Source organism: Struthio camelus, chromosome 3 (genome assembly GCF_040807025.1).
Source record: "Struthio camelus isolate bStrCam1 chromosome 3, bStrCam1.hap1, whole genome shotgun sequence".
Lineage (NCBI taxonomy): Eukaryota > Metazoa > Chordata > Aves > Struthioniformes > Struthionidae > Struthio > Struthio camelus.
The window spans coordinates 10,798,434-10,812,978 of NC_090944.1; the positions used below are offsets into that span (position 1 = coordinate 10,798,434).

The window sequence follows — 14,545 nt, forward strand, 5'->3', positions numbered from 1 at the left end:
CTACAACATGAAAGATCATACTTTACACTCTAAGTATTTCAGGACAGCAGTCATGACCCACTAACCCACTTACACCAGAGGTTAAAGAAACGTATATCCGATACAGAAGTTACACTCTTAATTGTCATACATACAGCTTGTCTAATTAGCCAAGGTACTAAAACTTCAAGTCAGAACCACTTCTTCCTAAATTTACACGGACGAATGACTTCAATGAAAACAACAGCCCTGACAAGCTAGGACCAACCTGCCTTCAGCCTGTTTCAAGTAAAACCACAGCACTGCAACATCCTTCCTCAATGAACATCCCTTCTGCAGCTTGCAGTGCTGAAGCACAGTAGTGAGCCTAACATGCCCAACTGGCATCCTCTCCTTCGACAGCCTGCCTGAATTGTTCTAGCCTTCAAGATAATCTATGAAATGAAGACGAAAGGTGAAAATTGTAGACTTTATGATAAAGGTAGAAAAACACCCAGGACCTAAGCTTTATCAGTGGGAATGTAATTCGAGATCACATCACTTCAAGGAATAATTAGAAATACATATATACATGTATAACACATTTTTACACTGCGTATGTACACTTTTTCTTCCAGAACCCATTGTAGATAGGCAGTATTAGCATAGCCTTGGGTTTTCAGCTGAGCAAAACATGAACCTGGAATATCATCCACCCCCCCCCCCCCCCCCCATATTTCCATTAACCCACCCAGCACTCCTGCCTGGTTACAATTTAATCGCCGAATACGAGGACAGAGAACATGAGCGAAGACAAACCTCCACCCACAATACACAGAAACAACTAGCTACTCCCCACACACTTCTGGGAAATGAAGAGACAATACTATTATTGCAATATATATTTCTGCTACAAGAATTTTATTTATCAATCTCCTTATCGCAGAGTCTTTACAACGTCTAGGAAAGGAAGCCCCTACAGGATGACAAATTGCGTCTTATCCCCTAAAGTAAAATACAGATTACGTAACATTTACCAAGAAGCAAGCCCCTGGCAATTCAAGAACAGGATTTCTATATAACTCCAACCTCCCTCCTCCATTCTCTACGACTTTGTTTCCAGCTGCTGAGCAACAGCTATAACAGTCTCCACATAACATACAATTCTGATTATACGACGTTCATGCACAGCGCATATCCATTATCATGCGGGAAACCAGGCTCGATGCATTATACCCTGAACTCACATTGTTCTAGGTCTTCCTCCTCCATCCCCTTGTATAAACTTCTTACCAGCATGAAGCAATTTAGCTGCAGGCAAATACTGCTAAAACAGTGCTTTCCAGTATTAGTCCCATCACCGCTTTCAAGATTAATTTTAATGACATTTGCAATAGCCAGAGTGGGAATGTAAAAAGACACTCTCAAAGATTCATGACGGCTAGCCCACAGATCCCGGTGAAGTTATTCTTGCTTTCTTTGGTCAGATACCGAGAGCGAGCTTCACGCCAGCCACGCTGCTCAGCATACCTTAAAAAGCAGCAAGCGCCATATGCTATTGCGATTAGCAATCAACAGGAGAGAAAGCTCCCTTATTTTAGCTAACGTGATGTGGTCTGTAGAGCTCCCTTTCGGTCCCTCTTTCAGCAGTCCCAGCCCCGCACAATCCAGAAGGGGGGAAAAAAAAAAATCTTTCTCTGCATTAACAAATCAGGGAAAAGTCTGGACAACTCAAGCCTCTTCTCTTCACGTTACAAGTCACACAAAAATCACCCCTCCACATGCAGCACCTCTGTCTCCTACCGGAGTCACTTGACGTTTCCCCCTCCCCACCTTGTGGGAACCTTGTGTTCACTCAAGCGTTCTGGGGGGCTGCTTTTGCCAACGCAGACCTGCACCACGGCTAAATACATAATCATTTCTTTTGCCTGGCTCCATGAGGAAAGAAATCCAACTTGCCAGAGGAGCATCTGCATCGAGAATTGCTTTTGCTAATGTGACCAGCGCTTGGGAGTATCAGGGAAAGAAGAAGAAAGGGTCATGTACCAATTCGTCTTCCTCACTTACATAACATGCAAACATTCCCCTTCAATGACCCTCCACCCCAGTCCACATCTTGGCTGAAAAAAAAAAAAAATCAAACAGAAGTTGAGAAGAAATGCGTTTTAAATGCTACGCAAATGACATTGAAGATGCAGAAGAAATATGCATTTGCTGTTGTGCTGCATGATTGCATGGGCTTATTTCCTAGGTATACGTTTCACGCAACCTTCCCACACAGATCCCCTCCCTTCCACCCCCTCAGCTCCTCAAAAAAAAAAAAAAAATCTTTGATGTGTATATTCATTTTATCTCAAGAGCTGTGTCCTCAGAAGAGGTGTCAAGGCCCTCCCCTACCTCCACCCACGCAGCCTTCCCCCCCCAGGCTCAACCATGCTGTCTCCATCTTAACTCCAGCCACTTCTTCACCGATTTCATTAAGCAGCAAAGTTAACCCCTTCCACTACCCAGAAAAAAAACAAAAAAGACCTTCCCCTCAATCCTTACTTTCTGCCTTCCTCCTTCACCTTTCTTCTCATCCATACCCCAGGAACAAGTTCCATAAAATTCATCACTGAGGTTATTTTTCACCCCACTAATTCATCATGGAAACAGCAATGCAGGGATGCTAACCCCTCCAGCCATCCCCTCCAGGGCTTTCCACTGCTTCACCATGCAGTGCCATCTTCTCCCCCTCTCAGATAAATTGGGGGTGGTCTTCCTAAAACCATCTCAAACTGATAAAACCCGATCAACCTCTTCATCCACCCCATCTGTAGTCTCTTCTGCATGGTCTCCCCCGTACTCTTGGGGCTACATCCATTGCCCCATGACAACTCAATTTTCATTCCATCCTCCACCACCCACGTCGGACATTCCTTCAATCCGATTAACCTATATCACACCCAGACCTATCTTAGAGGACACAGGGCCACGCTAGATCTTCACAGTTGTCCTTACAAAACCCCTCTCTGTAAAAACGCCATCTCTGGAGAAGTGTTTGTATCTCCAGGCTTTCATCCTGCCGAATTCCCTCATGCCTCCTCCCAAGCCTCTTTTGGGGGGGATAACGTAATTTCCAACTCACTCGGGAGGATGCACTCCTAAAGCCTTTCATTCCGATCAACCCTGGAGGCGTCTCCAAAATCCTTCCCTCGGCCGGTATTTCCTCCCTACCCGGGTCTCTCTCCTTCCAAGGTTTCTCCGAGGGGATAATCCCCATCTCTGACCTTCAGTCTCTCACACTTGCGGGCTGAAAACCTTCCTCAATCCCCTCTCGGAGAACTGGGTTTCTCCTCTCGCCAAGACACCACGCCGCATTTTCCCACTCCGCAACGGGCTCCTGGCCTTCAGAGAGGGGGTCGACCCACGGGGCAGCCCCTCCACGGCCGGCGGCACCCTCAGCCCCTCGTCGCCCAGGTGGGGACGGGACGTCACCATCCGCCTCGGGGGCCTGGCGGTCCCCGGCGCCTTCTGCCCACCAGCTTTAAGGGTGACCCCCCCTCCCCGATTTCTGCGGGGCCCTTGGGTGCCGCTCCTGTCCCACGGCGCGGGCCGGCCCGGCCGCCGCCGCAGCGCTTCCTGCTGCGCCTGGGGTCACCCCCAGCCCCGGGCCTACGTCCCCACCACCGGCCTTCGAGGAAGCAGCGGGGGACGCGCGCAAGCACAGGAAGGAGCAGCTGTCCCCAGCGTTGCCCCAGGCGTGTGGGGCAGCAGGAGCCCCTCGAAGCATCGTTTCCAGCTGGCCACACGCCGGGGGGGGGGGAGCGAGGAGGGGCTAGCTGGGGTGACAGCCACCCCCATGCTCCCACACGTGTTTTGGGGGGGGGGGAAACGCTCTTCCTCTTGGGGCTCTCCTCAGGGTGTGGTTGGGGCGCTTTGACCCCCAACCCTCCCCCTAGCAGCGCCTCTGAGGTGGCAGCAACCCCCCGCTGCCCCAGGCACGTGTTTTGGGGGAGCGGGACGCCCCCAAGTCTCCCTTCCTTTTACACCTTGGGAGCTCCGAGGTGACAGCGGCCCCCTGGCACGTGCAGTGGGGGGCTCCACCGTCCGTCCCCTCGATGCACCACCATCGCCACCACCGTGGAGGGGGCGGGTGTGTGTGGGAGGGGGGTGGTGGCTAGGAGGACAGCGACGGCTGCCCCCCCACGGGCAACCCCGAGGGAAGGTGGGGGGGGGGTGTGTCTGTGGGGAGGGGGCGTCCCGTTCCTCCCCACCCCTTACCTCCAGACCTGTCCCATCTGCAGCAGGTGGATGACGGACTGCCAGACCCAGACGGAGATCCTGCAGAGGCGCTGCGCCCCGGGGGTGGTGGTGGTGGTGGCGGCGGTGGTGGTGGCGGCGGCTCCGGCTCCTCCTCCTCCTCCCCCGCCGCCGCCGCCGGGTCCCCCCCGGCGGCCGACGGCCCCCATCATGGGCGGCCCGCGGCTGCTGAGGCCCTGCACGGCGCCCAGCCCGCCGCCCGTGAAGTCCTGCACGAACCAGCGGAAGCTGAGGATCTGCACCAGCACCGAGGGCAGCAGCACGAAGGCCAGCGTCAGGCCGCACCACAAGTAGTCCCGCCGGCCGTAGTGGTGCAGCGCCAGCCACAGGTCCGTGCCCACGTCGCCCACCAGCACCAACAGCGCCAACACGATCCACAAGCAGTCCAACCAGGGCCGCTCGGCGGCCCCGACGCCCTCCGGCGGGAGCGGCGGCCCCTCGGCGGCGGGGGGGCGCGGGGCCAGCGGCTCGGCGGCGGCGGCGGGCGCCCGCCCGAAGAGGCTCCGCAGGCAGGCGCTCCGGCAGCCCCAGTAGCACGACGACGTGTTGCAGCAGTGGCAGATGTGCAAGGAGCTGCTGCCGCCGGGCTCCTCCGCGCACTCCGCCGCCGCTGCCCCGACGCCGCCCGCCGCCGCCGCCGCCTCGTCCAGGTTGTGCAGCTGAGCGAAGCCCACGCCGCTACCGCCGCCGCCGCCGCCGCCGCCGCCGCCATCCGACTTGGCCGCCATCTTGCTGCCGCCGCCGCCGCCGCCGCCGCCGCGTCTCCGGCCCCCTTCGCCGGGCGCGCTCTGCTCGCTCAGCTCGCTCGCTCGCTCGCACGCTCTGCCCCCCCCTCCCAACCCCGTCCCCGCTCCCGGCACCCCCCCACCCGCCGCCCAGCCCGCTGCCCGCCCGCTGCTTCCGGGGGCGGCGCTTCCCGCGCACGGCGCCCCGGGCCGCCTAGCGACCGGCAGCGGCTGTGCCGGGCCGGGCCGGGCCGGGTCGGGCCGTCTGCGACCGAGCCCCGCCGCACCGCTCCGGATCGCGCCCGCCGCAAGGGAGCCGTCCCCCCCCCCACCCCCCGACCCCCGGTGCTCCCGCTGCCCCGCAGGCATTGCCCCAGCACCCAGTAATTCCCATTGCCCTGGCGCCCATTGCCCCAGCACCCAGTAATTCCCATTGCCCCAGCACCCAATTGCTGCAATATCCAGTAATTCCCATTGCCCCAGCACCCATTGCCCCAGCACCCAGTAATTCCCTTTGCCCTGGCGCCCATTGCCCCAGCACCCAATTGCTCCAGCACCCAGTAATTCCCATTGCCCCAGCACCCAGTAATTCCCTTTGCCCTGGCGCCCATTGCCCCAGCACCCAGTAATTCCCATTGCCCCAGCACTCATTGCCCTAGCACCCAGTAATTCCCATTGCCCCGGCACCCATTGCCCCAGCACCCAGTAATTCCCATTGCCCTGGCGCCCATTGCCCCAGCACCCAGTAATTCCCATTGCCCCAGCACCCAATTGCTGCAATATCCAGTAATTCCCATTGCCCCAGCACCCATTGCCCCAGCACCCAGTAATTCCCTTTGCCCTGGCGCCCATTGCCCCAGCACCCAATTGCTCCAGCACCCAGTAATTCCCATTGCCCCAGCACCCAGTAATTCCCTTTGCCCTGGCGCCCATTGCCCCAGCACCCAGTAATTCCCATTGCCCCAGCACTCATTGCCCTAGCACCCAGTAATTCCCATTGCCCCGGCACCCATTGCCCCAGCACCCAGTCATTCCCATTGCCCTGGCACCCATTGCCCCAGCACCCAGTAATTCCCATTGCCCCAGCACCCAATTGCTGCAATATCCAGTAATTCCCATTGCCCCAGCACCCATTGCCCCAGCACCCAGTAATTCCCTTTGCCCTGGTGCCCATTGCCCCGGCACCCAGTAATTCCCATTGCCCCAGCACCCAATTGCTGCAATATCCAGTAATTCCCATTGCCCCAGCACCCAGTAATTCCCTTTGCCCTGGCGCCCATTGCCCCAGCACCCAATTGCTCCAGCACCCAGTAATTCCCATTGCCCCAGCACCCATTGCCCTAGCACCCAGTAATTCCCATTGCCCTGGCACCCATTGCCCCAGCACCCAGTAATTCCCATTGCCCTGACACCCATTGCCCCAGTAACTCCCATTGTCCTGGCGCCCATTGCTGCAACATCCAGTAACTCCCATTGCCCTGGCACCCATTGGCCCGGCACCCAGTAATTCCCATTGCCCCAGTGCCCATTGCCCCGGCACCCAGTAATTCCCATTGCCCCAGTGCCCATTGCCCCGGCATCCAGTAATTCCCATTGCCCCGGCACCCATTGCCCCAGCACCCATTGCCCTAGCACCCAGTAATTCCCATTGCCCCGGCACCCATTGCCCCAGCACCCAGTAATTCCCATTGCCCTGACACCCATTGCCCCAGTAACTCCCATTGCCCTGGCGCCCATTGCTGCAACATCCAGTAACTCCCATTGCCCTGGCACCCATTGGCCCGGCACCCAGTAATTCCCATTGCCCCAGTGCCCATTGCCCCGGCATCCACTAATTCCCATTGCCCCGGCACCCATTGCTCCAGCACCCAGTCATTCCCATTGCCCTGGCACCCATTGCTCCAGCATGCACTATTTCCCATTGCCCTGGCACCCATTGCCCCAGCACCCATTGCTGCAACATCCAGTAACTCCCATTGCCCTGGCACCCATTGCCCCAGCACCCAGTAATTCCCATTGCCCTGGCACCCATTGCCCCGGCACCCAGTAATTCCCATTGCCCTGGCTCCCATTGCCCTGCCACCCATTGCCCCAGTATCCAGCAATTCCCATTGCCCTGGCACCCATTGCCCCAGCACCTAGTAATTCCCATTGCCCTGGCACCCAGAGCTTCATTTTGCCCCGGCTCCCATTGCCCCAGCACCCACTGCCTGGGCACCCAGCACTTCCCTCCGCCTTGCACCCCTTGGCCTGGCACCCAGGGCTTCCCTCTCCCCTTTGCACCCATGCCACTAACCTTCACGCCAGCGCCCATCTCCCCTGCCTTTCCCCTCCGCCCCTATTGCACCAGCTGCCGCTGCTCGTCCACCCCGTCCCACTGCGTTAGCACCCGCAAGACCCTTTGCGCTTCCTCCGTCCCCACTGCGCTGACACCAGCATCCCCCAGGCCGTCCTCAGCCCGGTCCCCACGGCGTGCCTCGTCCCTCTCCCAAACCCGCACCCCCAGCTGAGCACCCTGTGCCCCACCGCACGACCCCCGTCCGCCGCTGCGACCCCCCAGGTCAAACTCCTGTCCCCTTGGCTCCCCTCCTGCCCGTGTGTGTTTGTTCTTTCGTCATCCGTCCTGTCTGTGTTGTCTTGTGCTGTCCTCTGTAGGTTATAATCTCCCCTCTTTTCTCTTTTTCTTCCCACAGATAAATGCGCTCCTTCCAGATGCTCTTTCTGCAGCTGCGCTACTCTTCTGTGGGTTCCTGCTTCTGCCTTTTTCTCTAAGTGAGTGTTTGCATTCTGCCCTGTTTTTTGGGGGGAGGAGGAAAAAAAATTGTTACAAAATATCAGAGATGAGTTGCCAGAATCAGGGCTCCCCAACAGCGGCTGCAGAAGCTGCTTCCTTGCAGAGTCTAGCCGTAGATTTCAATGAGGGGAATAAAAAAGGAAGGTGGAAAGGTGCATAAATGCAGATAAAATGTGTTTTCCCAGAGAGGAAAAATTAATTTAATCTTGAGAACAGTTAGAGGACTTGCGTATATTAAATAAGATGTTGGTGAAGCATGTATTTGGTCTTTCCAAGTGATTTCCTAAGGAGTTCAAAAGTTTCATCAAGTTCTAAAAGACACTGCTCTTTTTGAAGCAGTCAGATCCCCTTGTGCTGGGGAAACAGAAGAAAGGAAACAAAAAGCAAAGCTTTATATATTGTCCAGACGGACGGCCTCTGATGCATGTCTGTATGTGGCCAATTCAAAGTCATTAGCACTGTGTGAAACGCTGGCACAAAGTTTTTCGAAAGGATAATACTAGCATTTAACAGTCCAGGATCAGAGAGGACATGATCCTGCAGGCCCCCGTGATGCTGAACTCAAACGTTGCAAATCGGCCCTTGTTTTTTTGCTGACTTAAGCGGTGGCATGAAGCCGGGAAGAAATATAAATATGGAAATAAATGAGGCAAACCCCAGCCCTCAACTTGACAAAAATGAATGTACGTGCATAAGGCATATATCCCTCTTGTGTTGGACACTTAAAACCTGAGCAGTAAATATGTGTGTTAATTCTGACAGCGCTAAGAAAGAAGGACTCAGTGACCTGTGTTGCTGGGTGAGAGACACCCATTTTATGCTTAAACTTTTGTTTTGCAGTATGACAAGATATACATGGAAGCATTCGTCATTTCTTTAAACTTTTCTATCTGGCAAATTTGATATTTTTGGTTTGAAAGCAAAGAAGGGCACAGAAGTAATAAAACTATTTGGTCTTATTATTTAAATAGGTGTGTAGGTGCACATTGCGTTCTGTGAGCCAATAAGGGGGCAGAAGACTCATCTGTTTTGATACAAAAACAGCCCAAACTTGTGAGATGAGACATATGGGTGGGAGAAGACAGCAGTTAAGGATTTTAGCGTTGGCATGCTAAATGAGAAAAGCAGATGCTCGGGCAATATATGACATTATACACTATACTGGCAAGACCGCCTCTGAATTTCTCGGTGCAGTTGTGGTCACCTGTGTCCGAGAAGTATGAATTCAGACTGGAATACACGCAGGCAAGAGCCAGGCACTGAACAGAGATTGTAAATAAAAATGAAAATGAAAATGAAATTGAAGACGGAGTATGTTTTCTGCCTAAAAATACATCCTGCAAAGTAAATACCAGGTAGGGGAAAGACCTGGTGACGCTGAAGGACAGTAGCAGAACAGTGAGTGAATATGAAATGGCCTTGAAAAGAAAATTAAGAAAATTAGAAGATCTTTCCAGTAAGAGTAACAGAGGCAAAAAAAAAAAAAAACCCAACAACAACCACACTAGTTTTCAGACCCACCTTCATAATTTCATAAAGGAAATTGTATACCAGTCTGAAACAATGAACAGCTGGTATGAATGACCTTGAAAGATATTCCAAGCCCAGCCGTTTCTCCTTGGAAGGCTCCTGTCCATTTTGATGCACAGTACACTGTGCTCCTTTCTGCATCGGGGGATGAGTCATGGATACAGCCTTTCTCTGTGGGTGGCCACAAGCGGTAACTCCATCGCTTACATCTTAATTCTCAATAATCCCATGGTGTTCTCCAGCTCCCTCTCACCCACTTGGCGCAAAGCAGAAGGGCGGCCGTGTTCGACGCACCCCAGAAACCCCTCGTTCTCGCTGGTACCCGCAGCCACCACTGCATGGTCACGCCAGCTACGGACACGAGAAAGATGCTTTGCCCCTTCAGTCTGACTGCAGTCCCGTTTTACTGTAGCGCTGGCCCTTATGGAAAGCTAGAAGAGTCCTTAGTCAGAGCCTGTTTCTTTCTTTTATTAGCCCAGGCTATGTATTTTTAAAGCTGCTTTTTTTCCTGAAGTTATGAGTGTTAATCATACCCATGTTGATATCTCTCTTAACTCATACATTGGAGAGGATAAAGCTTGTCTCTGTGCTAAGTGGGCGACCCACACTTCCGTCATGCTAGAGGCGCTTGTGTCAGGCTGTCCGGGGAAACTCTGGATGCCCCTTAGAGCCGTACGGTATTTATGAAACATGTTTAGCAAGGGGTTTTCTCTTGTAGCAGTCATAGCTACTGTTTGTTTCTGTTTTTAAAAACCACTGAAGAGACACTGGGAAGAAGGAGGCGTATGTTTGGTGCTCGGGCAGTACACAGCAAACCAAGGCACAGGAACGCACACTTCATATGCTGATTGGTTAGCGTCTTTCTTAGTCTTAATCAATATACTAATTGAGCTGTGTTGTCTTTCATCTTCTAGGCATTTATTCACATCGGAAGAAAAAACACTATATATAGAAAGGTATATAAGCCAGAATCAAGAGTTGTGTAAGTCTGGAACTACCTCATTTAAAAAACTGGGGGATCCAGCTGAGCGTTTGGTGTGTGTGGCGCACTCTGCTACCACCACAGATAATTACAGTTAATGGGGATTTACTTTAAGCACAGTAGGTCAGAAAAATGACATCTTATTGTGTCATTAGTTTCCATCAATTACTTCCGTGTTGTTTGCTCAGTTTCCAAGTCAAACGAGTGTGGGCTACCTGACAGCCTTGCAAGCTCAACTTGGTATTGTCTCTGAAAGTCAAACTGCATTATTTCTGCCTCATGCATCATCACTAACAATAAAACATCCACCACTGGAATATAGCAGGTGGCTTTGCTATTCATGCATGAGGCAGAAAAGACTCCAGCTTACTTTGCCCCACTGTCAAAGTCTCTGCACTGTTAAAAGTTGGATGTGTTAGTAAACTTAAAAGGTATTATGTGAGTTTGATTTAGAAGACACACTTAGGTCAACTCTTCCGTCGATTAACTTGTGTACTTTCTATTAGACTTACTGAATGCTACATACATGCATTGGGAGAAGATTAACAGGATCCTGTTTTTGCTGTTATTTGTCTCCATTTCTGCTCCTTCGTGATGTTAGGCTCTCTAGGAAAGGTGCAGAAGGTGCCAAACATTATGTATTAAAAAGCCAACTCGCAGTCGTTCCATGAACTGCATCCAAGAGAGGATGAAGAATGTTTGGTAAAGCTTCCAGTTCCAGCACTTCATTTTTGTTAGAGGGGTTAGCTCCTGAACTTTCAATTTAAAAATGCAATTGATGATTGATAAGTGTTATCATTGACTATCAGTAATCATGTATTAGCCCCTACTGATGTCTTAGAGTAAGTGACGATGGTATGTTCTCACAGCTGGACCAGGTGCTCGACTTCTAATCCAAGTTCCTTACAATTCTGAGGAGAAACCAATAATCTTAGATGCAACTAAGTCGTTTTGAATGGCTTACATTTTCAGGGAAATATGTTGTAATTAAGGAATACGTTTTGTCTTGTCACGAAAGACTGTTTTGAGGAGTCAGAAGACAGGGTTCTATTTGCGGTCCCTCCTCTGAATCACTGCGTAATTTCTTGGGATGAAGCTCAAAAAAAGGCTCTGGCGGTGCGGCCAGGGCAGGTCCTTGTCTAGAGTAAAGATTCCTGCCAGCCATGCTCGTGTCACTAGCTGGGGTTTTAGCTGAGGGCCTATCACAGAGGAGGACATCTTAAAGAAAAAGGTATTCTTTAGAAATAGAGCTTCTCTAGATCTGACTCCATTTTTGGCAAAACAGAGTCACTAGTATAACCCAGAGAGACTGGGAAGCTTGTTAATGCCCCTAAAACATGTTCAGGTCTTCAGATGTTAAATGATAAAAGCCGGGTGGTTCTTTACTGACTATGTAATTACCTGAATCTCACACTTTTTTCTATTGGATGTTAATACTATGTTTAAATCAATTTACACCTCCTGATGAATTTAAGAGTTAATATGGTCTTGGGAAATGTGCGTTAGCAAACTATATAGTTCCTATTATCCAGATTTTACCTACTGTGACAGGGTTTATTTAGCTCTTTTCAGCCTTTCTTTAATCTCCTGAGATCCGCAACTGTTTTCATTTATTACAGTGCATCAAAAGAAACCTCTTTCTCTGCTTTCAGAAGCATGCTTTTGTAGGACACCTTTTAGAGGCAATCAGCTAACTCAGTGACATCAGATGTGTGATCATAGGGCCGCATGGGGACTGGCTTGTGCGGAAGCGGGTGACTGCAAGAACCTTTCCGACCTGCCTGCCTTTTCTTTGCAAAGTCTAGCCATTCCTTATAGCTTTCTTGTTAAACCAAGCACAGACTAATGTTGGTTGTGCTCTTTGAGGTACTGGCTACCCATCAGGAAGAAACAACAGGACTTAAAGGGGGTGAGTGGCACAGGGAGAAGTATGTTTCTCCTCTTGGAAAAGCATTAACAGCTCAGATCTCCAGTTTGACAGGCTGGTTTGAGACTCTTCCAAGCTGGTCCTTATGGAAAGCAGCTACACAGCATTCCCCACTTCCCCTGTGGGGCTCACCTGGAGAATGATAGTGAATGGTGTGAAGCACAGCTTCATCCTCTTCCCCAGCACCCTGCACATCATTAAAAAAAAAAAAAATAGTACCTTGTGGTCCATGAACATTTTGAGGAGGGTTAGCTTCAGCGGTTTTCCCTTCTTCAGCGTGCAAAGGAGTCATCTGCTACGGAGAAATAATGTAGCTCTTACACCCAAGGGAACAGATTGTCCAGAGTTTTCCCATTACCATGGAGGTCAGACAGCAGGGTCAGGAGTAGTGGAGCTGACCTTCAGAGACGAAGTTGAGGAGAAGGGTAGGGCTCGGCTGTACTGCACAGCTTGCTCTCCTGAAAGGTGGTAGGAACCAACATGGATTAAAATGTGGATATATCTCATACAATGGATATCTAATGTATATCTCATACAATAGCTAGCTTCTATTGTCAGCGTGCCATGCCGTTCTTCGGAGCTCAAAGAAAAGTGAAGAGTTACCAGGCAATGCCCTTCCTTTCTAAACTGGATGCATATGAAGGTTGGCCACTGTGCCGATAGGTGTTGTACAGAGCACATAGCTTTATTGTTCTTCTAGGTTACTGAGACAGCCAGTGTGTAGCCTTGGACCACGGGAGGAAGTGAAAATGGATTCCAGACTTTAATTACGGTGAAGTATATAAGTAATATTCTCTGAAACGTTATATACACAACCCCCACACGCAGACCATGCTGCTCATTTTAATACCTGGAGATGCTGTAAAGCCCATCCAAACCCATGCATGTAAGAGAATCAAGTGTCTTCCTATAATTAATGTTGCCACTGCAGAGTTGTTAATTAAATTCATGACCTTTTCTATCAAACGAAATAAAGACAGAATGTTGCACTAATCCTAACCTGCCTGCATTTCCCTTGGAAAACAGCAAGAAAATGGCTGGCAGCTGTAGCCACTATGGTAATTGTAGCTAGTTCTATCTTCCTTTTGCTGAAATATCAGCCCGTGCATTGCACATTTATTATGTGAGCTACTACACCTTGGTCTCTCTGCTCTTCCTCTTTTCTTGGTCCTTCCTTCAGTCAAGTACCTCAAGGTAGTGCAGGGAAACCATCTTCTCTTGGTTCCCTAATGATCTTGTGAGATCCTCCATGGACAGCCTCCCTAAACCTCTGCCCACACCAGGTCTCCTTGCTTTTGTCTCCTTTCTCCTCTTGAGGACAGAATTTCCACTCCCATGTTATTGCCTGTTGGTTATTCCCTACTGGATCTTTGCAACCCTTCTCTTCTCACCATGAACCGTCCAGAACTCCTCAGTTAGGTGACCTTTTGCACTTGAGAAATACTTTGACCCTCACCTTGGCTCCACTACAACCACCACCTCTACCGCTTTGGTCCTGAATAAATCCACCAGCTCAATCCACCAGCTCCTATTCTCAGTCAGTGGAAGCTGGATTCAGTCTCTCCTGACTGAGACATCTAAATGTAGATGTCCATGTGTGAGTGAGGTATCTGAGTTCCCATCATGGTCAAAGTGGAGCTCACCAGTGGCTGCGAGCGGTTCCCCACATGTAGGCATCTTGTGCCATTTGAAACACCCTAGAGAATCCCCCTGGCCTCCAGCTAATGCTCCAGAAGGCCTTGGGTCTCCCCTAACTCCTGCGTCATACCTGTCAGTCTTGGAGGAAGATGTCTCACACATCTTAGGGCATCTCGAACAGCATTAGACATTGGGAAACTGCAGCTATCTATGGGTGTTCTGCCATTAGTTTGGGTGGGAGCAGGGTTAGGCCTCCAAATCAGATCCACAGACACCTAAGGCTTATGTTGTCTGGGCATAGACAAGACCAGTTCCCCCTAAGAGCTGTCAGGTTTTCAATAGCAGCAGAAACAGCAAGCTGGCTTCTCCAGGGATCTTCCCACTCAGTGTCTCTGTCCCCTTCTGGCTTTCTTTCTCTTGGCAAGTGCAGCTAGCTCTAGCTTCAGGTAGCTACACGGAGTTTTTAACTATTTTGAAACAAAACCTTCACCTGACTTTGCCATTTTGCATTAACTACTGTAGAAGATAGGACGCAAATACTCTTTATTCTATGACTGGGCAAAGATCTCTCGCATAAGGTATCAAAAAACACTTTATTTCTTATTCCCTTCTGTTCTCTCACTGCATTAAAAACATCACAATTTCCCTGACTCTCTTTTTTTTTAAAGCTTTTAATTAATTGGTTATGC

General features: G+C 50.9%; 1 protein-coding gene and 1 long non-coding RNA gene across 3 annotated transcripts in view; one reads left to right on the forward strand and one right to left on the reverse strand.

Annotated features, from left to right (window-relative positions):
* XKR6 (XK related 6) overlaps positions 1 to 5,073 on the reverse strand; it is a 214,864-nt gene extending 209,791 nt beyond the window's left edge. Inside the window, exon 1 of the mRNA XM_068936891.1 lies at positions 4,222 to 5,073. Within this exon, the coding sequence (XP_068792992.1) occupies positions 4,222 to 4,988 (767 nt within the window). The 5' untranslated portion in view covers positions 4,989 to 5,073. The remainder of the gene's footprint in view (positions 1 to 4,221) is intronic.
* The window catches only part of LOC138066664 (uncharacterized), a 44,548-nt gene continuing 34,481 nt past the window's right edge, over positions 4,479 to 14,545 (forward strand). The window contains exons 1-2 of one of the 2 annotated variants that reach the window (XR_011139954.1): positions 4,479 to 4,589; positions 7,679 to 7,757. This is a non-coding gene — a long non-coding RNA (uncharacterized lncRNA). Of the gene's footprint in view, positions 4,590 to 4,806; positions 4,911 to 7,678; positions 7,758 to 14,545 lie in introns of those variants that run through there. The other variant, XR_011139955.1, reaches the window with a different exon arrangement.